Genomic DNA, 27,144 nt, shown 5'->3' with positions numbered 1-27,144 from the left:
TGGTTTGACTGGATGTGGATGAAAGTTAGATCGACCATTACTCGATATAGGCCTACTTTATTTCCTATATTATTTATTGTTATCCATTTTATCTCTCCATTCATCTTAAATCAGGAGCACGTGGAAACATTTAAAAGCCTAAGAATATTTAGAATGGTTGATAATCAAAATGTTCTTCTAAGACAGAAGATGGAGTTGAATTGGAGAGCGTAGTTGTGGGATCTGGTTAACAAGAAGACAGGACCGTGTGTCTGTCACAAGATGGCGCTGTAACACTGACAGCAGAACAGTTGCCCGAGAAAAACAATAAACAGCCCGAGATCTGGCGGTTTCACTCCGAGTTTCATAATAACAGGACAGCCACGCAACCTCTAAACTGAACATTCTTATAGTGTGTGTGTGTGTGTGTGTGTGTGTGTGTAAACAGTGTGAAACGAAACCAAAAACTCCCTTCCATGTACGTTCTGAGCAGATTTGTTACTGCATTGCATCACTGAACTCAGCACGTCCTTTGGGATGACACGCTGTTTTATGTTTTGTATTTTAATTGTGCAATACATTGCAGGTATGTTGACAGTTTCACTCGATCTGCCCCCTAGAGGTGAAACCGAAACAACTCATCCAGCCTGTAGCCTAATTAATTTGTTATTTTGCACTTCTAACATTCAATGTATTTTATGTCGATGTAATTTGCAATGCACAATGCTTTTCATTACCCTATCAGTGCATTTTACGTTTTAAATGTAAAATTAATTAAATACGTTTTATTCTTAATTATTTATTTTCTTGATTTTCTGTTAAGCTGCTGCTGCTGTTGTTGTTGTTGTTGTTATGATCAGGTGTAATTGTGAGATATGAAGTACTAGGTAAAAGGTCGAACTATCTCCGGGTTTGACTGTTCTTGTTACGTGACGCTTTCCGAGTTCCATGTCCTCGTCTCTCAGCGCGGGAACGCCCCCTTTACGCACGTGACCAGATTCCGCGCATTTGATTGGCTCCCCAGGGCGCATAGCGCTGCAGAAGGAACCACATGTGCGGATTCATTCACACTCAGCAGTGATCATGTAGCCTGCAGATATACTTGAATCCAAATGAATAATACTCACCAGTATTGACTTCTTTATCTTTCGGTTTCAAGAAAGAAGAGAGACTGTCTCATTATATTCTGATGCATTAACTCATCTTGAGTCGTTTAGAGTCTTTTCTGTATATTTTTAATTGTTTTATTTTTTATTATTATTATTTATTTTTATTTTTTAAAATATCTACTTCAATTGCTGGACAAGAAGAAATGGATATAAAGTCTCGTGTAGCCGCATGTCGAAAGGTTTTGTGCCTGTTTGATGTGGACGGAACGCTTACACCCCCCAGAGAGGTATGTGTTTACGTTATATAGGATACATTTTTTAAATCCATGTGATAGTTGCGATATTAAGCGTTATAGATGATACATAACAATTAAAGGGTTATAAAAGACTCGTCTTCTCAGCTGTTGTGAGAGTAACAATCTCAGTTATGTAACATAATGTTTCTATTTCCAGCCCTGATCTGTGTGTGCTTGTGAAGCTTGTCTCGTGAGCGTGTGTGTGTGTGTGCGCGCGTGTTATTGATGAACGAGTGTGTTTATGTGCGTTTGCATGATGGCACACTCGTTCTGCACGTAGCCTATACATCAGCTAATAGTGGTTTCCCATGCAACGCTGTGTGAATGTTAGTTCATGGTTTAAAAAAATCCTTAGAACGTTCCATTCTTAGAACGTTAGTAATTGGTTCGTAAACATTGCCAACAGAATTCCATATGTACGGCGAACATTCTGTTTGTTGGAGGAACGTTGTGTACCGTCGGCTCGTTCCGTTGCATGAGTCGGCTAGTGAAATCTGCCACTTAACATGCCGTTCTGCTCATATAGTGTTTATTTTCATTGAGATGAGTTTAGTATGGTATCAGTGTCATCATATGTCCTCCGCTGTCCATGTCCTTTCCTCTTCAGTGACACAGAAAGCTGTTCCTCGAACTTCTGTAAACGTGGCAATGAAAAATAAAACTTAAAAAAACAACAACATATAGATAAGAGCTTGTATAGAACATTATTAGACTGTCACTCACAAAGTGCTATGCTACAACGTTAAAGGCACGTTCAAAGTCACGGACACCTGGTTAGGGTTAGGGACCGATAACGATAACTAGCCTAGCCTACTATAAAGTAAAAAAAAAAAAAACGAACGTTGAACAAAGTCAGCCTGTTAAAACCCTTCTTACTTTAAAGCATGCGCTTATGTCCACAGAACGTAACACTGTAAAGAGGTGTATATGGACCATTAAACTCCCATATAGCCTACACTGCAGAATTTCGGACTAATCAAAGAGTGTAACTGACCACATATGGGAAATACCACCACGGGTCCGTATACATCCGAAAGGGTATATGCTAAGTGCAACAGCCAGTTGTTGCCTTGGCAAGTAATCCCCTTAACGATTTTTATTCATGGAACATTCACACCTTTGTGCCAATCTGCCCTCCGCCTTGATCATTCATCTTAAAGGGATAGGATCCAAAAATAAAAATCCTGTAATCATTTACCTACTTTCAAGTTGTTTTAAACCTGTATGAATTTATTTCTTCTGTTGAACACAAAAGAAGACATTTTGAAGAACGTTGGCAATCAAACAGTGGCTGGTCCCCATTTACCTGCATGATACGGAAAAACAAAACTATGGAAGTCAATGGGACCAGCCCATTGGTAACCAACATTCTTCAAAATATCTTCTTTCCCACTGGATTGGCTGCTATGAGGCAAAACCCACCCCTAACCAGACTTTCCTCAAGAGTAATTTAAATTTATCCCACCCAAAACCCTTATAGCAATGTGACTTCATTGGTTACATTTAAAATATATCCCTCCAAAACCCCTAAAGGTGAATGATTTGATTGGTTTTATTTAAAATATCTCCCTCACCATTACAGGTGAGTCGTTTGATTGGTTGCTGGCCTGGCAGATTGAAAAAAAAAAGAAGAAAATCGTATCAACCAATAATTAATTGTTTTGGTGCATTCAATGGTACGAGTTGAACGCACATGAACGGCTCCACAAAGTCGTAAATACGAGTGTGAAGGTCTCAGGATTTTCTTCAAGCATTAACACATGAAAGGTCTTCACACCTGACAGCCAGCAGTGTTTCAGCTGTGAATGTCCATGAAAGTTACAGGAAAAAGCTCGTAAATGTTGTGCACGATGTCTCCATTTAAAGGATGTTTAGTAAAGCGATTTTTTTGATTGGCTGTCTTGTTTGTATTTGCCACACAGTTCAAAATATGTTTGCCAACTATTAAAAAGCATTTGTTCTGTTTGTGAGAAATCAATATTAGGCCTTATATGGTATAACGTTTTCCCTTCACACACACATAGTGGTAAAAATAATAGCTATTTTACTATTTACTACTGTATAATTATCTAGAATTGTGTTTTCTCTTAAATATAAATAAATATAGCTATCTCTGTTTTTGGAGTTTAACCCTGCCTGGTTTAAATTATTAAAAAAGATTAACAGTTGAAAACATTCATAGAAAAGTAGTCAGATGTAATCAGTTACATTACTTTAATAAAGTAATTAAAATAGTTTCACTGCTTATTAAATTTCAATAAGGTAACTTGTAATCTGTAACCTATTACATTTCCGAAATGACCTTCCCAACACGGTTTATCAAAACGTCTATTAATATTCAATATTTATATTTCAATCCTCCTAGTGCATGCTGTTTTGAATCACAGATTATTACAGTATCTACAATATTTGGTGATTGTAGCGTGTGCCGTGACAGTCTGCAGCGCTGACAGAAGAACACAGATCTCGTTTAATGGCGCAATCCGTCATTAAAGAAGAACACTATTAAGTGAACTCCCATAAACAGCTCACTGCCATTACCGTGACTAACGTGCACTTTAAACGTCCGCTGGAAACATAAACATCAAGAATATCATACAGAGCAGGGTTTTTCGGCTGTTTGTCTACTTGTGAGGCAAATGTGCTGAAACCTGTTGAGCAGCTGGTTGTGACTGTTTAATTGACTCAGAGGTCAGAGGTCACGACAGAAACCTTTCACTGTTGGTTGTGTCGTGTCTGCAGAAGATCGACCCCGAGCTGGACGAGTTTTTCCAGGCCTTGAAACAGAAGGTGAAGATCGGCGTGGTGGGGGGTTCAGATTATTCCAAGATCGCAGAACAGCTCGGAGACGGAGATGAAGGTTAGAAAATGATATTCATGATGCATTTCATCACAATATATTTAGTATCATCATCCTCACATGTGTTTTATGGGTTTTGCATCATATGTAGAATGTAGAGGAACTGGTTCGACCGAATCACTGACTCAACACAAGAACATAAACACAACAGCTGATATCCCATAATTCCTTCAGTCTGGAACAGCAGGGTGTTTGAGATGTTTAGCTGTCGATTTTGTGAAAGAAATGTTATCTTTAAGATGTGTGTGACCATCATATGACAGTAAAAGAGCACACACAAACCTTATTCTAACATGGAATTGTATTGGAATGGTAAAGAGTGTTGGTCGTGACAGGAGGGCCTCCACTCAAGGATACAATATGATGAACAAGTCTATGAATGTTCCACGTATAGTTGAAAATACCATCATTGGCCTAGAACGGTAACATTCTGGGAGTCAAGACTATAAAAGAGGAAGGATGCCATACCTTCACTGTCACACTCTGTGTGACTGTACGACTGCTGGCCTTTTCTTGCAAGAAAATAAACCTCATCAAAGACCATTGGAAATGTTTGTCTCTTATTCAGTGATAGAATTTTGTTTGCCACCACAATTTGGCGTAGTCGGCAGGATTCCTTGGATGTGCCTCTTGGATCCGAGAGCGGACGGTGTTTGGCCACCTGGACTGAGCAGTTCCATAATCATAAAAGTTTACCCAATTGATGAAATTAATTTGTGTCCATCTGAATAAAGGGATGAAATAAATTATGAAATCAATACCAGTAAACTTGTGATGAGAAGTGTTGGATTTCATGAGCACAGTTTGAGACATTGTTTAAGATTTCTTCTGAAAATTTAGAGGAGACAATAACAAGGTAACAGAGAGTAATGCACAAGGTCAAGGTTTCGATTCCCAGGGAATGCATGACACTATTCAAACATTTGCTTTAAATGCAATGTAATTCACTTTGGATAAAATAATCCGCCCAGTGCATAAATGTAAAATCTAGAAGAAAAAGTTGAGATATTAAAGAGACCTCATTAGTGGTTTTCTCTCACCTGTGGATGTTTGTTTCATTCTAGACATTCTCTTTAAGTTTTCTAGAGATAATGGTCTTGATTAGTTTCTAGTGTTTGATCATTGGCATTATGATTGTTCAGGTCTGAATAGATTAACACAGAGGATCAGTGAGATTGTGACTGAATCAGAACATGACGCTTCAGAACCGAATCCATCCGCATTCACACACAATCTAGATCAGAATCCGGATTAGATATGTGAGTTTATACGACACTGACAGATGTGATGTTGGCCATTTAAACAGGACTGTTATCTTGAATGAATCCGAACGAGCACTAAATCTCTGTGAATGGAAAACAGCTTTGTGTTTGTGTCAGGATGTGTGTGTTGTGTAACACAGGTAAAGGTCAGCAGGATGATGATAAGATGATAAGAGTGCTTTGATTGCATCTCATTCTGTTGTTTTGTTCATTCTCTCTGCAGTCATTCACAAGTTTGACTACGTCTTTGCCGAAAATGGAACAGTGCAATACAAAGACGGCAAACTCATCTCCAAACAGGTGTGTGTCTGCAGATCCTTGCAATGTATTCAAATGTCTTCAACGAAATGTTTTAAAAACCATAGAAGGTCTTAAATGTCATTCATGGAGATCTTAAATGTTGATGGGAAAACAGAAGCAGCTTCACACTGTCCAGTTAAGGAGACTCCCTAGATACAAGCAACCATCGATTGAAACAATGTTAAATCAGTGTTAATGTGTCAATTTGAACTGTATTGAATCAAAAAAGCCTGGATGAACAGTGTTTACTAAAACACATAATTTGTTGCAAAAGAAACCAGAAACAAAGATAGTCAGGTGATAATAGTTTTCAGCATCATAAAGTAGAATAATTCACTAATCTGATCCCTGACCAAAAGCGGTTATTTGTTATTAATAGATTAAATTTACCAACAATACTTTCTTGCAACAGATCAGACTTTCTGAATTATTATTATTTTCAAATGTATTGTTAAAACATTGGTTTTAAGTTATTTTTAGAACTTTCATTAAAAGCCTTAAATTATTCTTCTAAGTTCCGTCTCTGTTTCCCAGGCCATTCAGAATCATCTGGGCGAGGAGTTACTGCAGGACCTCATCAACTTCTGTCTCAGTTACATGGGGCTCATCAAGCTGCCCAAGAAACGGTAACATACGCACACTCAAACACACAATCACACACACACACACACTCCAGAGATGATGATCTGTAATGTCATTACAAATCTCTCTCTCTCTCTCTCTCTCTCTCTCTCTCTCTCTCTCTCTCTCAGAGGGACGTTCATTGAGTTTCGTAACGGCATGATCAACATCTCCCCCATCGGACGCAGCTGCACGCTAGAAGAGCGAATCGAGTTCTCAGAAATCGACAAGGTAATCTCACTTTATTCTCTGCGATCGGCTGAAAGTTGTTGACCTGTTCAGACCAGACCCTAAAGGTTTGATCATATCAAGTGATTTCAGTTACGTGACTTAAAAGTCTTTATCTTATTGTTCAGTGAGTTTTTTGTTGTTATAACAATAAGGTTCCATTTGTTAAAGGCACACTATGCAAGTTTTGTACCTTAATATAACAGCTTCGAAATCATTTCAATGGTAAACCAACTCGTAGCTGGGCGAATCATCCCGATAGCAAAGCAGGTGGTGCTTGCTTGCTTGCAAAACCAGCAATGCAAGTTTGAGAGGTGGCGCCCCGACAAATCTCGCGAGAATCACAACTTGCTTTACGGCACGACGTCACATACATCAACAACATATGAAGCAGCCACTATGGAAGACACTAGCACGCATTACAGACGTGAATCATGGCAGAGTCGACGAAGAAAACGAAGAAAGCGCGGTTAGAAAAGTGCAGAGACGGCTCTGCGTGAGTGGTATTTACGACAGTAACGTTAAACACAAGTACTCCGCAGCGACTCTAGGGGTCGCTGTTTGACAAAAACGGAAACTGCATAGTGTGCCTTTAACACTTACTACTACATTAGTTCCTATGATGAATCGTAACTCTCCCGTCCTGCAGAGAGAGAAGATTCGAGAGAAGTTCGTGGCGGCTCTGCAGGAGGAGTTTGCAGGAAAAGGCCTGCGGTTCACTAGAGGTGAGCAGGAAATGACATCGCCAGCTCTCTGACCACCCAAAACAAATGACCCGTGCTGTTTGTACCTGCACAGGAGACAAAACTCACACACACTCACACGTTATCTGTGCTAAAGGTGATAAGAGAGAGCGAACGGATGCACTCGTGTGTTTACAGACCACTGAACCGGGAGAGAAAATGAGTGTTTACTCAACAACCTGTGTGCATTTGTCACACACACGGACACACACTAGCTTTGACGTCTGCAGTCAATCTTCAGCAGTTTTTCCTCTCAAGTTCAGCTCAGTTTCGCACACAGTGGCTTTGTTGTTTATTTTTCTGTTTGACGGACAGTGTGAGGGGGAGGGGCCAGAGGGTCTGAGGGGGAGGGGCCTAGGGGTGTGAGGAGATCAAGCCCTCTGATTGGCTGTGGCTCTGGCAACTGTTGAGTCAGTGGTGGAATGTTGCTGCAGTCCAGTGATGGGACATTAACGAGTGTGTGTGTGTGTGTGTGTGTGTGTGTAATGATCATTAATTTTTAACGGCTGATTTCTGTCCTTTCTGTCTCAATCACTCTGTGGACAAACAGTCACGTAGTTCACGTCTCTACAGACACACACACACACACACACACACACACACACACAAGTCATTACTGTGAGTATGAGCCTCAGGGTAAACTCTCTGTAGCAAGATGTTTTTTCTCTGCTGAGCGTCACTGTGGCTTTAAAGGAACTGGACGAGTGTTTCTGGGGGAACAGACATAAAGTGTGTGTCTCTGTGACACATTGACCTTTAAAGCCAGCTGTGTCATATTCGATTCGCATATTTCTAAGGCCTCTAAACAATCGACATGATCAAAACTTTGCTGAAAACCCAGTTTCACACAATTTACTCCAGTCCTTCTGTCGACTGATTGACAGTTTATAGATTTAAGTAAAAGGTATTTTAGTAGAATTGTACAAACGTGAAATCTGCACTGATTTTAAAAAAGTAAACTTTAGAATAACTTTGATATTGTTAATAATATTTAAGGATGAACTCTTACTGAACTGAAGAAACTTCGGTTTACTTGATTATCCAGACATCAATTATAGAAAAATCAAATATCAAATATCTCAAATATGATCACCAGGCTTTTGAGGAAGGTTTATTAGTTCATCTGTCAATCATGCACTGCATTATATGCTTTACAACTACAGATCATAAAACTAAGCATTTAAATATCATCTTCTAAGACATATTATTGGCAGATATAGAGTGACAAATGATATTTATATGCATTTTAATTACAGTAAGTAGTCTGTTATACTATATTATACCATGGTCTGGGTGAATACTCGATTCTGATTGGCTGCAGGGTGTCCGTTAAAAAGTGATAATGGACACCTAGGAAAGGCGTCCCGTCAATTTGCCTGATCACAGTTCTAAATGATTGCGCTGGCTCAAACTCACTGATCAACTGCTGCGGTCGGGTCGCTGTGGCCACGTTGCTTGGGAACGCCTGTATACGGGAGATATTAAATAGTGCGCTCGACTTAATAAATAAAAACCCTCACGATTTTTACTCTAAAACACATTAAAGTATTATTAATTGATTAAATATTTATTTCTTTCGTAAGTAACCATGGTATAAGCGGGTTAATGCCCTTCGAGGTGTCCATTATCAGGTATTAATGGACTTCGGCGGAGGCAACTCCGCTGCGCGTCGGACGGTTCACGCCTCGCCGTCGTCCATTAAAACCTGATAATGGACACCTCGTCGGGCATTAACCCTTACATAAGGATCTCATTGATTTACACTACGAGCATTATAAGATGGACTTTTCGTCCATATAAATATCAGTATCTGCACAAAACTGCATATTTTTGCTCTGTTTGTGTCACGGATATGGTGGCTGTAATCAAGTGCACGAAGACAGAGATACTAAAGAAGACTTTAATCCAAGACTAAACGTGAAAATCATGGTTCCCACACCTTGGTTAACTATAAATTCAAGGAACAGTATCTATGCGTGTTTATTTTCAAAAACTTTCCAGGGGCTTGATTTTTTCCCCCAAAACTTTCAAGGAATTCAAGGACCAGTGGGAACCCTGGAAAACATACAACCATATACCACATAAATCAAATAATGCACGACTAGGAACATACTGAAACAGAGAGCTTAATCACCTAGAAAACAAGAGGAACTAACAGACTAATTAACACTACACACCTGAAACGAGGAACCTAATTAATTTGAAACCAAGGAGACAAACAGGTCATGAACAGAGGAGACCAGGGGCATGTTCAAGTTCAAAACGGTGCGCAACGTTTTGCTACGGTTTCCGGGTTGAACGTCATGTTTCCTGGAAACGGCGTGCACCGGTGTGCAACGGGGTTTGAGATACGTTTTCTCTTGTTTGGTGGGTGTGTCAGAACTGCAGTCCAATCAGCAACAACATGTATATAAAGCACGTGGTATTAAAGTGAACTCGCACAATGGGTTCAAGGAAAGTATTAAATTTACAAATGTGTTCGATGCAGCTCGGTATACGCAACTGAGGATATTAGAAGACATGTTTGTCGAAAGTTTTATTGTAAAATATAGGATATCAACAAAATTATGTAGTTGTTTATATTTTTAGCTTCATTGCAAGTGTATTGGTATAGAAATAAACAATGGTAATTAAGTGCTTTTCCTAAAAATGAGAAAGAAAATACAGGGTATTAAAACAGTATGAACTACAAAGTCAGTATGTGAGGCTAAATAGATGTGTTTTAGTCTGAATTAGGTAAGATGTGTGCTTCAGTTTCAGCAATCCCTTCACTCGATTGGGATGTTCTCTTTTGTTCTGGGCGGCAAGTGCAGTAACTGTAACATCAGGCATATTTTGTAGTATTAAACACATATTTATACCGACTTCATCAGGCTCCGAAAATTCTTCACAAAGAACACAAAGAATGGCCTTCTCAGCTGCCATAGTTGCAACTCTTGCGTCATCAGAACAGTGTGTTCAACGCATCACCGTTTCTGTTTAAAAAACATTGTGCAACGTTTTGTCGGGGCTGAACGCAGCCCTGATTAACAAACTCAGAAATGAATAGAACAGGGAATCAAAAACAAACATAACCCTGACGGTTTGAGCCTCTGAATAAAATGAAGGTGCTTTTTCCTTCATATTCTCACTAGACAAGCCATTAAAGCCTGATGCATCAAATATGACACTTCCATTAGATATGTCAGATATGTCAGGCTTTACAGGGTTGATACTTTACAAACAACACACCCGAGTCAAAGCAGCAGCCTGAACTTATTTAGCCAATCTGTAGCTGTCATTCAGCTTTGCTGGCATCTGATTGGCTGTCATGAGTAAGGAGGGCGGGGTTTTGGTATGATTGATGTGATGAAGGCATCTAATTTATGAGTACGACTGGAAGATGTTTGCAAACGGATGAAATCTGTCACCACACCTTTATCAACTTTCTTGTTAAAGATTAACATCTGATGGTCAAGGAATCACACACTCTACTTTTTTTCTTTAAAAATTATGTGATTTCAGTCTTGAATGGCAGAAATAAGTGTGGATCATCACAGGTGTGTTTCTGTGCGCTTTCAGGAGGTTTGATCAGTTTCGACGTGTTCCCGGAGGGCTGGGACAAACGCCTCTGTCTGGACGTCCTGGAGCAGGAGGGATTGGACGCCATCTACTTCTTCGGCAATGAAACATCGTTGGTACGTTAGCAATGTTCCCTTTAAGCTGCGCTGGCCAGGCACTTCTGATGTCGCACACACACAGGATAAATAAAGTGTATGAAGACACAAAATTTGATAGTCTTCTAGTGAATGAGAAATAATTGCAGCGTTCTGGTTAATTGCCATAGTTCAGATATAAATGTCTATGGATTTGAACAAAATCGAGCAAATCAACTATTGAAAGTAACTGGACACTTTAAATAATGATTGGATCCATTACATTGGTATACCAGTAGGTGGCGACAAGTGACTGTTGAAAAATGTATTTATTGAATCATTCATTAAAGAGATTTGTTCAAAAACACTGATTCATCCATTAATGTAACAATTTTTTAAATAATTAATTCAGATTCAACATTTTAAATAGACTGCAGTTATTCACATTTTTTTCAGAACCTCTAGTAAATTACATGTTTGTTTAGTTGTCTGTTGTTCAGAATCATGATCTCAAAATAGCTCACTTAGGTTTTGTGTTTCTCAAGGGTGTTTAGATGACTACAAAACCGTTTCCTGATATTATTTTAACGTTTACTATGTTAACATGTTATCTATGCTTACATTTACTCATTTAGCAGACTCTTTTATCCAAAGTGATTTACAAATGAGCTATTCAATTTTATTTGTTATTATAGTATTTTATTATATTATAGTATTTATTAAAGTATACACAATTGAACTGATCTGCACAACCTTTTAAAATGAATGAAAATGAAAGAATGGCACAGTTAACTCAGCACTGTAAAAAAAAAAAAAAAAAAAAAAATTTAGGTGATTTATGTGCTTCATATCTAGTAGCCTAACTGCTTGTTTTCAGAAATATAATTTAATATCACTAAGTTGCATTAGGGTTCAAATAAAATGCATGATGCATGAGATGATATAAGGGATGTTTTCACTGAGGATAAGAGAAAGGTTTTTCTTGAGCAAGAAAAAAAATAGAGGGAACATTGTACGTAAGTGAGTGACTCTGTATCTGATCATTTATTTCTAATACATGTTTCCCGATCAGGGCGGAAACGACCACGAGATCTTCGAGGACCCTCGCACCATCGGCTTCACCGTCTGCTCCCCTGAAGAAACAGTGCGGCTCTGCAGGGAGATGTTCTTCAGCGCTCCACCCAATGAGGCGTGACACACACACAAACACACACACACTCACCAGACTGCCTGTGTGCTGATCTCCTCCGCCCCCTGCTGGTCACTGTGGGAACTGACCCTGAGAACCAGCAGATTCAGACAAACCCAAACCGCTGCTGGTCATCAGACTCAAGGGACTGTGTGTAAATATCACTGATGGACCCTTATCAGTACATGTTTATAGATTTGTAAAATTCAGACATTAATTTTAAGTCTAAAGATTCCATCCTTTTTACAATAAAAAGTGTTTTACGGTGGCCACGTTCACACTGCAAAGTTTCCGGAGAGACAGACGCATTCAAATACGGTGAATCCTCCGGATGACGGACAGAAGGCAGGAGTCACTCCAGAAATTATGACATATCACATCTGTAAACCACATTGACGGCAATAGTAAAACCCATCTCACAGAGCTGTTTTTAACCAATAAGAGATCAGTATTATTAAACTTATTTATTAGTAAACCTCCTTCGGTAGAGGCACACATTTTTTCTGTTTTTAACTTGCCCTGTCACGTAATAGTCCCTTCTATTCAAAGGGATTAAAGCTAATAGAGAAAAATAATTATTGTATTTACAATTTATTTTGAAGTAATGCATTTAAACTTCTTTTAAATGTACACATTCACTCCTATCTCGTCACATTAACAATTAAGCATTACGTTAATAATATATAAACACTGGGGAAAAATATTTTTCGAAGTTGTAAATAAAACTGATTATGTTTAAATAGTTGAAAATAGTTTTTATTTCAAAATTTCATGTTTAATTTTATGCATTACTTGCCTTTTCTTTCTAATTTGTGAAATTTAGGCAATTTACTGTTTCTGTATTTTCTTTTAGTGAATGGTGGAATTTATTTCAAAACAGCGAAATTTGACAAAAAGCGGTTGAGTTTACATCCCAGATTATTACTGTTGGTCAAATAACGTTTATGTCATACAACAGTTGTCAGATATTAAATATTTAACTACATCTTACCTCACATGCTTCAACCGTTAAAACTGAAGCATCGCGTTTGAATTCCCGGTCGAACAGTAAGCCCCGCCTCCTGATTTGATTGGCCATCTAACATTGACGAGCGCTGAATCTTTTAAAACTTGTGTCATCCTAACAACAAACAGAGCGATGTGTAATGAATTGCAGCAGAGCAACAAGAATATCATAATCAGGAATTAAAAGGAAATTTGTCCATATCTGAATTTAGCCTAACCTACCTCTGTTTCTGTGGTTTTCTTGGACCTCGGATGAGCCGTTGGTTTCAGCTCGGTTCCTTTATCAGATATGAATATAAAGATGCTTCTGAGTTATTCAGGACTTCATTCAGTTTGCACTGCTGTAATTGATCGACCTCTTTGTGTGATATCAATCAAACACTAATGAGGAATGACAGTGTGAACGTGACCGCCATGTTCGTGGCGAAACGAGTGATAGATTCTGTCCCGTGTTTATCTCAAGTTTTGTAATGGTCTCGTGATCTTATTTGCTGCTGTCACAGTTGATTTCAGAGTGAGTTTTATTATCGTTGTGTCCGAGTGTTTGTGATTGTAGCTGAGTGTGTATCCATTATTCCATCTCAGACTGGACTCTTGAGATATTAAGATATTTATGAATGAATTATGATAGAGATATTCACGTTTGTAAAGTGAGACAACGTAAGATTTACACACTGAGAACGATGATTAGTGATCTAATTTTTGTTGCATTGCATAGGGTGCACATTTACCATTGCTCGGCAAGTTTCGCGGGTGATATCCAGTAATTTCAATAGGGATACACGAGATTGAATTTTGTGAGTTTTTTCCATGCAGATTTCGCTTTGGGTTCATTTGGTAATGCGAATAGAGTGCAACAGTCGGGTTCTGGAAGTAAAAACTGTATTCATTTTCTTCATAGGGAAATTGCTTTTTAAAGATAACTTATAAACCTTTAAAGACAGCCTTATTGTGAGTTACGATTGTTAGATGATAGTATTTGTTTCTGTTGAAGCCGTCAGCCCGCATTATTTAAACTTGGTGTTTAACAGCGGAATTCAGAGTGAAAAAAAAAAACTACATTTCCCATGATGCTGTACACCAATTCCACCAATCAGAGAGTCGAAACAAGATAAAGCCCCAAGATATCTCTTTATGTAACTGAGTCCTACACTCATAAAAAATATTTCAATATGCATATTTTGCAATAAACTTAGTATATATATATATATATATATATATATATATATATATATATATATATAATCAACATTTTTCAATGCGTAATTTTGTAGTTCTTTCCCTCACTAATAATACACAATCTTCAAAATTTCATTAATTTGTTTAGATGTGATATTCACGTGTTAATCATTCCAGAGATTCCACTATATCACTGAAACACTCCTGTTGATCTCTGAAAACATGATGCCGATCCGATATTTATCCAGAGCATTTGTAAAACTTTTTTTTTTTTTAATCCGGAAATCTCTGGATCAGGTGTTTCAAAAAAAAATTTTGATTTTAATCCAGAATCTGCTGTCTGTTGGTAATATGAATGTTAATGTGTTAGTGTTTCATATCTGATGGCATAAATGCACTTTAACTTTAATTCATTTGGAGATAAATTAATTTGCTCGAGTGGCTCATCCGCCCCTTTAGTTTGATCTGCGAGTTTGTTTGCTGGAAAAGTGATGTGATCTCAATTCCAACAAGCAAACATAGTTATTAAACAAACTCATTTATTGGGGATCTTAGTTAATTTGTTTGGTTACTATTTAGTAGAATGTATGTTGTAATTGATAAAAGGAAAAATATGTGATATCAATAATGTGATTTTCATGATTAAGTCTGTGTGAAGAATCCATGCGATTGCTAATAATACTAATGTGATGATCATCATGAACTTGTCTGTTTATTGTAAATACAATTTTTTTGTAAATTGTAAAGGAGTCTGATCTGTGTTTATGGATGCTGCACGTGTAATGTGTATGTGCAGATGCTTTGGTTAAAAGTTTTTTTTGTATGATTAATTACATAATTTGCTTTGCAGTGAGATACAAACATGTGAATCATAAAGTAATTTTATTAGTCCATCAAAGTTCACAAGGAAAGGACGTCGACCACAGTGATCTGAGCTCTAAAAAGTGCTGAAAATAGAAATAAAAAACAAAAAAACAATCACAGTTAAAACACAACTGAGGGTCCAGAAATCTGAAGATCAAATCACAAGACAAACTCAAGAACATGCAACGGATCATGTGACCAAACATTTAACGCAACAGTGCATCACCGTCATTACATCATCATGAACGTCACACACACATATAGCAAAAATAACACAAGATCTTTGCTGTGAAAATCTGTTTAAATGCTTTTGCTAGCCGACTGTTATTCCTCAGCTTGTCTACAAAATGCTGCTTGTTTTACCCTGAAAGACTCCCAGAGATGGGAGATGAAGTCAGTTTGGCAGTTTATATTTGGGCTGTCAAGTTTCAAGTGCAATATTAGTCTACGAGGCTTCAGTTCCAGCATTTATAACAGAGCTTAAAGTTACAAAGCCCTCCAAATCCGTCAAGATCATGTCCGACTTGTATTTCACCCAGAAATCAAATGAAAATTATTTGCATACCAAAATTTACGTTTAGTTTTAGGACCATTATGATTTTTGCATTGCAACTTTAATGAGAATGAAGCATTTGCCCCCCTAAACTCTCACTACTGGAAAACATCAGTGATATTTTACCATTTACCTATATTACCATCAATTTAACACAGAATTATCAAAAATGAATGCATAAACTCAGACAGCAACATAGTGTTGGCCCACATCATAGATTCCTTAACTCAGTTACAACAGCCCAAACAAAATCTAAAGTTAAAAATGTAAGGGTCAAAAAGAGCCCAACTAAAGCAAACACTGATCATCATAATGGTGACTTTACAATTTATGCTTTTTCTCCTTTGGTGATTCTGCTTGTTAACATCAGGTGTCTTCAATAATGGTCAATCATCAATCAATTAACAATATCACTTAATGATCTCATTAACTTGAACACTGCTTCAGTGTTCATTTAACACTCATATTTTAACACTCTTGAGTGTGGTCTCAAATAAACTCCCAGGACAGTTAATTTAACACAAGTTTTTCCTGTGTACCAGATGTGGGCCGGATCTGGGCCGACAATATGTTGCTGTCTGGAAATAAACAGAAATATAAGAACCAAAACCAGTCACAAGTGTAGCATGTGCGCATCTGGATCGATGCGCTCGAATCGATCTCGGTTCACAGTTCAGTTTGAGGATGTTCAATCATCATTTCACAATCTCTCTCCATCTCAGAGGTCTCGTTTAACCTGAAACAAACGCTACGCAAGAACACAAGCATTGGCAACAAAGCTTTTAAATACCTACGCTATTGAGCCTAAAACAGAAAAAGTACTGTGAATTGGCACTGAGAGCGTCAACAATGCAACAGAAACCTGTGAGTTGTGTATTTGCATTTGTGCGCTTGCGTTTCGAGTCTGTTTCTTAGCGTTCCCGTAATGCAACCCGTCTCCTTTCGACGGCTGAACTCTTCTGACATTCTCTGCACCCTTTAACTTTCATCAGCCTTGCTCCCATGATGCTCTGCTCTCACAACAATCCTCTCTAGGAGCTGATGATCTGGCCCGACCAGGTCTCGTGTTTGGTCCCGGGCTTCAGGTGCGTGAGGAGCACCTCCACGGCCTGGACCTTCACGTTCTTGGGCGGGACGGCACAGACCTTGTATGTGACCTCGTCCCCCTCCATAGGAACATACTCTCCTTCAATACTGCAAGAGAGAAACACCAGCAGGAAAACACACGGTTTGATTGACACACATTGATTTACAGTGATTTTTGCAATCAAACATGACATTTGCTTCTAAATGACTCTGATATTTCAGATTATTGAGTGTAGAGTCGTGTTTTTATTCTGTTTTTGACCAATGACCTCATATACAGGTGTTTTCATCTTCTTTTCATCTTCAGTCTGCCCACAAACATACACTTTCCAGAACTTTTTAATAAGCTCATCCACATTTTTTGTTATCAAATCTTCTAGCTACTCCCTACTGGTGGCACGGTCTGTTTTGAAACATCTATCACATGTTGAAGGCCAGAGAAGAGATTAGTATTGTGCTGGTGAAAGTTCAGCTAGGGTGAGACCTACAGTTAAATCACACACTGCACATATATCAGACATGTCTAATAAAAATATACTATATTCTTGATAAATGTATCATTTTTATTAAAAATATAATGGAATATCAAGTTTTCTGTTTTTTCAACAGATTTAACAAAAAAAACTTTAAGAAAACAAAACAGGAATTTCTCACATTATTTTAAAGTTCTATTTTCTAAAACCACAGACAATAAATATTTAGTCAAAAGTATTATTATTGTGTTTTATATGTATGTAATAATACTATTATTATTATGCTTTGTATTATGTTTATTATTGTATTTTATAAAATGATTATTAAATTTATCATTAATATTATTATTATAGTTTATAAAATTATTGCTATTATATTTTACAATTATTGTTACTGTTGTTGTTATACTTTATAAAATAATTATTATCATTAGTATACTTTATAAAATAATAATTATTATTAAAACTATAAAAATAATAAAAATAAAAATAATATACTTAGTATAATTATTTAACATTATTATTATATTTATATTTATAAAATTACTATTGTTGTTATGGTTGTTATACTTCATAAAATTATTATAAATGTTGTTATTTTGAATATACTTTATACAATTATTATTATATTTTTAATAATATAATTTAGTTATATTTAAAAAATATTCTATTGTTTTATTATTAAATATATATTATATTTATATAAATATAAAATATATATAACTACATAAAATATTTAAATAATTATTAATATAATTATTTATTGCTAATATTATATATTTAAATTATTATAATTAATATTATTCTTTATACAATTATTATATTTAAATTATTGTTACTGTTCTTCTAATACTTTATAAAATTATCACTATTATTATCATTATTATTAGTATAATTTATAAAATTATTGTTATTTATCTTTATAATAATAATATATTCTTTGTATAATTATTTTATATTATATATTTATTATCATTATATTTATGAAATGTATTACTTTTATTATAATTTATTTTTGTTATATAAATTACTATTATAATTATAACTTATATTGTTTTTTTAGTTTATAAAATGATTATTATTATAATACTTTATATTCTCTTCTTTTGCTGTTTTATTATTATATATTATATTTATAAAAATATAAAACATTATAAATATATGATATATTAATATAATTATTATTGCTAATATTATTAATTTTTTATATTATTGTTGTTGCTGTTTTACCTTTAAACAGTATTATGCATGTTTTTGCATGTCAGATATAATCAGATTTCCTCTGTTCTGACTCGTGATGTTGAGGTGTGAGGTGGAGCTGGTTCAGTGTGTGTGAGCTGGTACTGGTGTTGAACTGGACTCACTCTGAGATGTGCACGAAGATGTCCTCTCCACCGAGAGCCGGTCTGATGAAGCCGTGACCCTGCGAGCGCGAGAAGGCTTTACACACACCTTTGAAGACGGGGCCCGCGTTTGCGCGCACAGTCCTGCACACACACACACACACACACACACACACACACACACACACACACACACACACACACACAAACACACACACACACACACACACACACACACACACCAATCTCAGGACAACTCATATAGCTGTTTATGTTTTGTCCAATTGGTGGCTAATTCATATGAATTAGTAGGACTACTATCTCACTTGTACATTTTTGTATGATTTGCTTACGCCCCAGTTATGGTTACGTTCATTACAGGTGGACCTTCATGCTTTCTTTTCCCCCAAATATTAGTATACAGGTTCGCCTCGTACAAAATTATATGAAATAGCCACCTTGTAAAATAGTTAAAAGGGGGGCCCATTATGCTCTTTTACATTTTACCGTTCATTCAGTGTCTTATAGTTGTTTGTGCATGTGAACAATCAGCGAAGTTTGAAGTCGGTCCAAAGCCAGTGAATCTCACCTGCCTGAAACGCATGATACTCGCCGGTTATGGCACATTACATTTATGACACAAGCTCTAAGCGGTGGACCAATCACAACAGACTGAGGCCGGTTGACCAATCAGAGCACACAGCACTTTTCAGAAGGCGGGTTTTAAAGAAACCATAACTTAAAATAGTGTTCAGACAGAGGGTGAAAAACAGGTGCTGCAACAATGTCATAAGAAAAGTGATAAGAAATATATGAAAATAAAACCCCCCATAAACAAAATTATTAACTTGTGAATGAGCATACGTACATACGGGTTACAGTCATACTACACACATTCATACTATACTGAACATACTTTTTTAATGGTTATGAAGTAGTGATGGGAAATTCGGATCATTTTACTGACACTCTCGTTCGATCTCGTTCATCAAAATGAACAGATCTTTATTTGAGTCATTTCAGTAATTTAAGTGGCTTTAAATGTTATACTTTTAACAGCTAAATTCCCCGAAAACATCCACCTTCGCAATCTTGATCATATTTTGAATTAAGAAATCATTATAATGCAGCCAAAGATAATTTACAGGGAACATAAATATTTAATTTTTCCTTCCGAGTCTTTGGTTCATTTGTCATGTGACACACGCAATGAACGGACTCATCATCATGAAGTAAGTTCAAATTCAAATGTACTCAGACAGTATACGATTTTTAACGCAACGCAGGGCTTTTCTGTGTCTGCGCGGATGGTGCGCTTACAACAGCGCATGCGCAAGGTGAATGTTGAGACAGAAGTGTCCACTAGGTGGCAATATGCAGCTGTGATGTATTGTGCAGTAGTGGAAGAAGTGTGTGGAAAGAGCAATACAGAACAACACACTTGCTGAGTCCCAATTCGCCTACTTATACTACGACCTAAAAGTATGTACTTTTTTTGTGAGGAAAAAGTACATACTTTTGAGTGTGTAGCAAAAGAGTATGCACGTTCTGGGACTTACTTCGATGACGTCATGCAACGTGAACTTGAACGTGGTTGCCTAGTTACGCACACCGCGACTGTTAACAGAACATTTTACATTTCATTCATTCACATCCAATATAATTTTATTTACTATTCCCATCTTTTTATCTTTTTTTCCTCATCGTTTTTTCCACAATACATTTACAATGTGTTCTACCAAATTGAGGAGTGAAGCAGGGCGTCGTCGTAGATTAACCATACGCAGGTCGTTTGTGAGGCGGCTGGTTCTGACGTTCATGTGCAATCGTGTGCAATGTGTGTAACGAAAGCTACTTATTTTAGTTAAAATATTTAAAGTTTATAGTATAACTATTGTTTAACATATTTTAAACTTAATTTCATCATTATGTATAATAGCCTACTCAAAAATACCCCGATGAAAATGAACCATGCTTTTACTATAGTAAAAGTGTAGTAACCATGTGTCTTTTAGTTGGACTGATAAAGTTAACATTTGTACAGCCACAGTATTACAACAAATAAGTCAGTGTGGTTAAATATAGCTTTAATTAGGGTTAAACATTTGAATTCTTACACTTAAAAACTGAGTGTGCATCTCCGCTGCTGCGTCTGACTGTCATGTTTACATCACCACCATCACCACAAAGCTCCTCCCTCCCGCACGCAATGGGTTGTGGGCAATATTAGCCGTTAGAGTGTGCATTGATCTGCACTTCGAATTCTAACCGGAAATAGTAGACCATCCGGGTATCTTGGGAATACTAATTTCAACATACTATGATTTGGGACGTACTAATTCTAGTTTCACATACTATTTAGGATGGATAGTATGCGAATTGGGACTCAGCAGCTGTTCCAAGAACAGTAAACAAAGCAGCATATCCTTATCCATCGTTTTCTACTTTTAGTTCATGCTCTTGTTCTAATCTAAACCCTGCACTCAATGGCGGATCCGCTGCTTTTCTTCTTCTGTCCTTCCAAGCGAATGTCCTGTAAATGACATGACTCAGTGCAGCCCTCTGGCTAGAGTAGAGAAAAAGCAATTGTCCTCGTCCATCCGCGCTTGAGTATACTTTGAAAGCTGTGCGGACATGCGCGAGATGGAGCGGAATGCGGAAAATTAAGAAAACGTCAAAAAACGTGGCACTTGCGTTTTCTTCATTCCACTGACCTCCGTCTCATGTTATTGACCACAAAAATACATTCTGTGTGAATTGTCCTGTTAATAGTGCAATGGTTCTTCTTAACTAAAAACGTAAATTTTTCATGCGTTTTGGCCGTTCGTTTACACGACGACGGCGTTTCGAGTGCCTGAAAATGCAAACTTTTGAAACAACAAAAACTTGGTCTCCGTGTAAACAACAAAAACGTGAATCACTAAAGACAATAGCTGCGTTTACATGGACACTTATAATCGGATTGACGGCTCAATCGGACTAAAAAACCTTCATGTTAACACCTTAATCGATCCAATTGAGCTCGATCCAAATGAAATTTCGATCGGATTGAAAGGGGTGGTTTATCCCTTTTGTAATCCGATCGAGAGAACATGTAAACACTTGATCGGATTGAAAACCGAAACTGAAAGGACTGCGCATGTGCAATGACGTTAACTAGCGTAATGACGTATGAGCTGTTCTTCCTGTTGAATAAAGTGTCATATTAATAAGTTTCCCGTCATTCTAAAATTCTCATTTCACTCGCGCGTCTGTGAAGTGAAGGAGGACGACGTCCCACCAGTGCTTGTTTTGGATTCTCATCCACAGACATATGGTTTTGGCCGCGGGGAGGGGCATTTTTACTGCGTGATCAATAAGCAGCACGGCAAAACGGTTAATATGCTCTAAATTATTACCAGAGACGAATTAATATTACGTCTGCTGTTTAAAACAAATAAAGAACCAATAGATGAGAATATTTATGCGCGAACAGCGGGAAACTCTGTATATTCGTGCAGTGTGCGCATGTCAAAACATCAGATCCGATTTGAAACTTGTGACATATAAACGCGCACATCAACCCAATTACTTTATTTATCATTCATGTAAACACCTTGTTCGGATTCATCAATCGGATTGATTTCATTCCGATTGTGTCCATGTAAACGTAGCTAATGATGTCATCCACATGCGTATTACGTGTTCAGTCTATAGTGTTTCATCGCCATCTAATGGCCTGGCAGCAGAATACAGCGTTTTTATTCATTTTCACGGATCCATGTGAACGGGGATCGTCTGTAGGAAAGGAAAACCTTCTCCGTTTTAAGCATATCGTTGTCGTGTAAACATACACTCAATGTTTGTTCAGCATGTAAAGTTTTCAGGTTTGTGACTCGTGTGTGCTTGACTTACGCGGAGTAGGTGCGCGTGCGTTTGGTGGGCAGGGGGCTCGGTAACTCCCCGGGCTGCGGCGTGGCTCTGTCCCAGACGTGGCTTCCCTCGCGCAGGAACGGGAACGACAGCGACAGTGGCGCCGAGCGCGGAGAGCGCAGGGACGGGTCCGTCGGGGACGACAGCTCCGGGTCCGCCATGATCCGGTCTCTCTGAATGCTTTCCAGATCCTTACAGAACACGACCTGCTGTCGGAGAGAGAAACACTAAACTCAGGCATCCAGCGCAAGACTACTCTCAGTGACGCACATTAAACTGTGTATTTATTGGCCAACACTTTGCATGCGTACTTTGCTCTGTTTTTTATTTGCAGGGGCACAGATTGTTCTGTGTGTAACGACATGCAGCAACACAGCTTTACTCTGCCCTGCCCCGCACAAAGGCTCTGTGTGTGTGTGTGTGTGTGTGAGTTTACATGCAAGACAGTTTGTGCCCGGGGCGCTAGGGTGCGTGCCCAGTTCCTCACGCACAAAACCTGCATTGTGTTCATAGAGGCCTTAAAGAAACCAAGGAACCGCTCCAAGATCAGAGTGAACTATACACCACTTGTGTATTTTTGTCACTTCTACATTAAAAGACTATTTCATACTACTATACTACATGAAAACTTCTTTGGTTTTCATCCTATTAAGTAACAGAAAACAGTTTGCACAGATTAAGGCGAGACACTACAGGCAACAGTGTTTTTTCATGCATCGGCCAATTTTGAGATTTTGGGCTTTTTGGCTTTTTCATAAAGTGTTTTTTTTCCAGACTAGTGGAAAGAAAACATCCAAATACACTTTTAAATGTATCTTTTAGAGCACTTTATCTATTTGTGTCTGTAGATTTCAATTACAGTATATGGGGCCTATTTTAACGATCTGAAACGTGAAACGCAAGTAACTTTGTCGGATCTCACAAATCTGATGCAAATCTAAAATGGGTTGGTCTGAAGTAGCTACATTACTCATAGGTGTGGTTTGGGCGTAACATGAAATAAACCAATCAGAGCGACATTCCCTTTAAGAGCAGGCACGCTTGGCGGATTGCTATTATAACGGCGGATTTGGCAGGCGCACGCCAGGAGCAGCTCACAGCCGAGGAGACCGACGTTCTCGTCAGGGCCGTAAAAGACAGAGAAGTGACATTGGGGACGGGAGAAACCCACCCAAATTAGCTTCGGTTAAACAGGCGTATAATAATTTGGGTAAATGTGTAAGCTAGATTTATATTTTTTCACATCTTCATGGACACCACAATGATTTCCCTCATGTGGAATATTTTTCCTTGTAATTATGTATGGTTTGCAAAAATGGCAACTGCTGTGTTTGTGTGTAGATGAGAGAAGCAAAGTGTATGCGTATTGTGCACACACTACATTATGGCCAAGCATGCACCCTTAAAATAGTATCTGAATAACGCGCCACTGACTTTAGACTAGGTTTTTCCTTGTCAGTGGCGGAATTGTTTTCTGAAACGGCAAAATAGCACCAGGGAACGTTTGCGCTGGAACACGCCTCCTCTTTTCGCTGCACCGCCCCCGGGAGCGCAAGTTCATTCCCTAATTTACCGACTGTTGCTGTGCGTCGGGTGAGAAATAGGAATGATACATGCGTCGGTGTACAAAGTCAATTGCGCTGGGTGCAAGATAGGGCCCTATTTCTTTAAAGGCCGTTTTCTCAAAATGAGTTTTTCCTCCTACACTGAGCCAGAAATCTCCTATCTCTTGTAAGGTTTTGTGCTCGTGCACGGCTGCCCGCGAAGTCGGAGCTGAAGAAGAAGTTGGCTCAAAACCTCACAACACCCTCCCCCTGTCGGTGATTGGTTGGAACACTATTTATTTTGGTTTTGAGTGGTTGGTGAAACCAATTGTTTTTGTGTTCAGATCTCAGAGCCTAGGCTGCCTACAGAGACGCGTTTTTTTTCAGAGACGGCCTGCTTATGGGGCGGGCAGCTAGCGGATCGTTAGGAAAGAATAGATGAATGTGATCATTTATGTTTGGGCCTGAAATCACTGATACAACCTTTAAACTGTTGACTCTAATATATATATAAAAAAAATTAAACAAGAATGTTGAACCTGACTTCATCCAATGTTCAGATTTTAGTTCTAGAAATCTATGCAAATTAGTGCAGATTTAATAAGATAACACGCCATTTAAACATAACATTTCAGAAAACTTGTAATACAAAAAATGTGTTTGCAATTATTAATGTAATCAATCAACTGGTGAAGTATGGTAATATCTATTAGTTTTTTTTTTACCCTATTCACCTGGGAGTCTCAGTTACTCACGGTGTTCCACAGGGGTCAGTGTTGGGACTGCTTTTAATTATGTAACACATGAAACCCTCAACAATTTTTTTTAAGCTTAATACTAACAAAACAGAGGTTCTTCTTTTTGGGTCTGGGTCTACTTTCTCTAAATCTCAGTCTTTTGTGCTGTTTATTGATAACTGCCCAGTTAGTATTTCCACTCAAGTGAAAATTCTTTGTGTTATACAATGGTTTGCTTTATTTTGGCTCTCATATTATTAATACATATTGCATTATTTCATTTGCGTAATGTTGCTAGACTCCGTTCATCACTTTTTCAACATAGCACTGAAATCCTTATTCATTAATCCTCATATTATTATTATTAGTCTACTAGCATATTATATCTGTAGGAGCCTGAATGTGTATTGTGCAGTATGTATGTTAGATACTGTACCCCACAATGCAGTGCACTTGACATGACCTTATATTTCCAGCATAAAAAATTTAAATAAGACATTACACTTAACATGTCTATTTTGATTGCTTAATTGCAGCTTTTATAAAAATGGATTAAAAAGCAATGTAAATGTTTTATCTGAGATTAATTACTTAATTAAACGTACAGTATAATGAGGTCATGCAACAATGTAGCATACTATCTACTGTTTGAAAAGTTTATGATTGAATTATAAGTAGATGACTCTTGCATAGTTTATTTAATAATAAGCATATACGTGTCCCAAATTACAAACTATACACAATGAACTTTACACACTATGTAGCCTACTACACTGTTTAGAGTATGACGTTTAGACAGCTAGTTTATAATTTAATATTCCACACTTAATAAGTGCTTCATCCGGGTATTTGAAGTGCACTTATTGTTGGAATCTTCAGTATGAACACACTAGTCTACAACGGCATAATAGTGCACATGCACACAAATTGGGATGTATTAGGCTACAGGGGGTTAATAAGTATGCAGTTCTGTAGGCTATAGGAGAGAGATTAAACCAAACTGTACATCAGTTGTCAGAAGTTTATTTATCATTTCTACGGGTTCGTGCGCAGTGACGCGGAAATCTGTCCTCGTGACGTCAGAGTCGCTGGTTCTGCTGTTATTATGCAACACGCGACTTTACACCGTCATCATCACGTAGGCTATGAAATTCCAAGTCACAGCGAAAGAAACATCATAAGATCCTCAATCACTGTCCTACTTTTGTGCTAAAACTGGACCAAATGTGAAATTACATCACTTAAAGTAAGAATAAGAGACAGAACTAGTGTTATGACGCGATGGAATTCTGACCCGAAATACCGCGGGAAAAATGACCAGATTGCAGAAACGACACGTACGTTAAGGAACGTTTGAATTATGCTATTATTTTTCCAGGTTCCGTTCAAGTCAGCGTCACCCGATTCTAGAATGTTCTTGATGGAGGGCAGGGATTGATCCTCAAAACCTCGTCGGCTGACTTGCTAGACAGCATTTTGAAAGCATTATATGTGCGATTATTAATATAACACAATATAATAGGCTACCTAAGTACTTACAAACATGCTGTCTATATAGGGAGCGTGCATGTTAAGTTTTAAAGCACGTACGGCCGGTGCTCTGAACAAAAGGTAGGAGACAGGACCCCTAAAATGTATACAAGCACTAATAATAGTAGGCTATTTGATTTTAGATTATATAGTTATTTTAATAATAGCTCACGCATTGCGGGAATAAATGCATAATAAGATGGAAACGTGCTAGAATAAATGGACCAAATGCAGAAACTTACAGCTCGAGTTCGCAGATGCTTCTGTCCCGTCCTGTCGACCGCAGTTATATAAGATGAAGTGTGAATCCGCAGTCAGGATCGTGTGATGGAGGAGATCCCTGTTAACACGCGTTTACCGGGAGAACCGACGCGTTTACTGAGGCAACGTCACCGAATCCCGGAAAATGAGTCACTCCCGTCAGAGAACTATCATAATGTCACGAGAGATTATGTAAACAGAAGTCAGCTGACAGAATCAATGAAAACAATACATTTAAAATAAATAAAAAATGGTTACACTTTATTTTAAGGTGTCATTGTTGCAGTGTAATTATATATTTAAGATCTGAGTAATATTAGGCAACTACATGTAGGCTACTTACTTTAGGGTTAGGGTAGGATTAGGTTGATGGTTAGCTGCATGTAATTATGCAATTATAATTTATTGTTCTTACTATGGTAAGTACATGTAACA

At 37.7% G+C, this 27,144-nt stretch overlaps 2 protein-coding genes across 2 annotated transcripts; one reads left to right on the top strand and one right to left on the bottom strand.

The window, feature by feature from the left end:
• Nucleotides 1–1,034: 1,034 nt before the first annotated feature.
• Nucleotides 1,035–15,152, top strand: pmm1 (phosphomannomutase 1). The gene is made up of 8 exons (XM_084112187.1): nucleotides 1,035–1,375; nucleotides 4,127–4,244; nucleotides 5,730–5,806; nucleotides 6,341–6,432; nucleotides 6,559–6,658; nucleotides 7,305–7,380; nucleotides 10,960–11,075; nucleotides 12,106–15,152. The coding sequence occupies exons 1-8, from the start codon at nucleotides 1,292–1,294 to the stop codon at nucleotides 12,226–12,228; spliced, it is 786 nt and encodes a 261-aa protein (XP_083968313.1). The 5' UTR covers nucleotides 1,035–1,291; the 3' UTR covers nucleotides 12,229–15,152.
• Nucleotides 15,153–15,271: 119 nt separating this feature from the next.
• On the bottom strand, nucleotides 15,272–26,878 carry csdc2b (cold shock domain containing C2, RNA binding b). The gene is made up of 4 exons (XM_084113426.1): nucleotides 26,691–26,878; nucleotides 22,620–22,846; nucleotides 18,747–18,869; nucleotides 15,272–17,017 (listed from the first exon to the last, which is right to left on the bottom strand). Exons 2-4 carry the CDS (start codon nucleotides 22,796–22,798, stop codon nucleotides 16,855–16,857), a joined length of 465 nt encoding a protein of 154 aa, XP_083969552.1. The 5' UTR covers nucleotides 22,799–22,846; nucleotides 26,691–26,878; the 3' UTR covers nucleotides 15,272–16,854.
• Nucleotides 26,879–27,144: the final 266 nt, after the last annotated feature.

The sequence above is a fragment of the Abramis brama genome, assembly GCF_963993115.1.
Source record: "Abramis brama genome assembly, chromosome: 1".
In the NCBI taxonomy this organism is placed as follows: domain Eukaryota; kingdom Metazoa; phylum Chordata; class Actinopteri; order Cypriniformes; family Leuciscidae; genus Abramis; species Abramis brama.
Note: the sequence above shows the minus strand (reverse complement) of the source record. Positions and strands in the feature narration are given on the sequence as shown.

Bases quoted from the DNA above. Each gene is read 5' to 3' on its own strand.
- pmm1 (XM_084112187.1), top strand. From the start codon at position 1,292: ATGGATATAAAGTCTCGTGTAGCCGCATGTCGAAAGGTTTTGTGCCTG. The intron at 7,381-10,959 runs GTGAGCAGGAAA...GTGCGCTTTCAG, and splicing joins AGGCCTGCGGTTCACTAGAG to GAGGTTTGATCAGTTTCGAC. The intron at 11,076-12,105 runs GTACGTTAGCAA...TTTCCCGATCAG, and splicing joins TCGGCAATGAAACATCGTTG to GGCGGAAACGACCACGAGAT.
- csdc2b (XM_084113426.1), bottom strand. From the start codon at position 22,798: ATGGCGGACCCGGAGCTGTCGTCCCCGACGGACCCGTCCCTGCGCTCT. The intron at 18,870-22,619 runs GTAAGTCAAGCA...GTGTGTGTGCAG, and splicing joins CGCACGCGCACCTACTCCGC to GACTGTGCGCGCAAACGCGG. The intron at 17,018-18,746 runs GTGAGTCCAGTT...TCTCTCTTGCAG, and splicing joins ATCTTCGTGCACATCTCAGA to TATTGAAGGAGAGTATGTTC.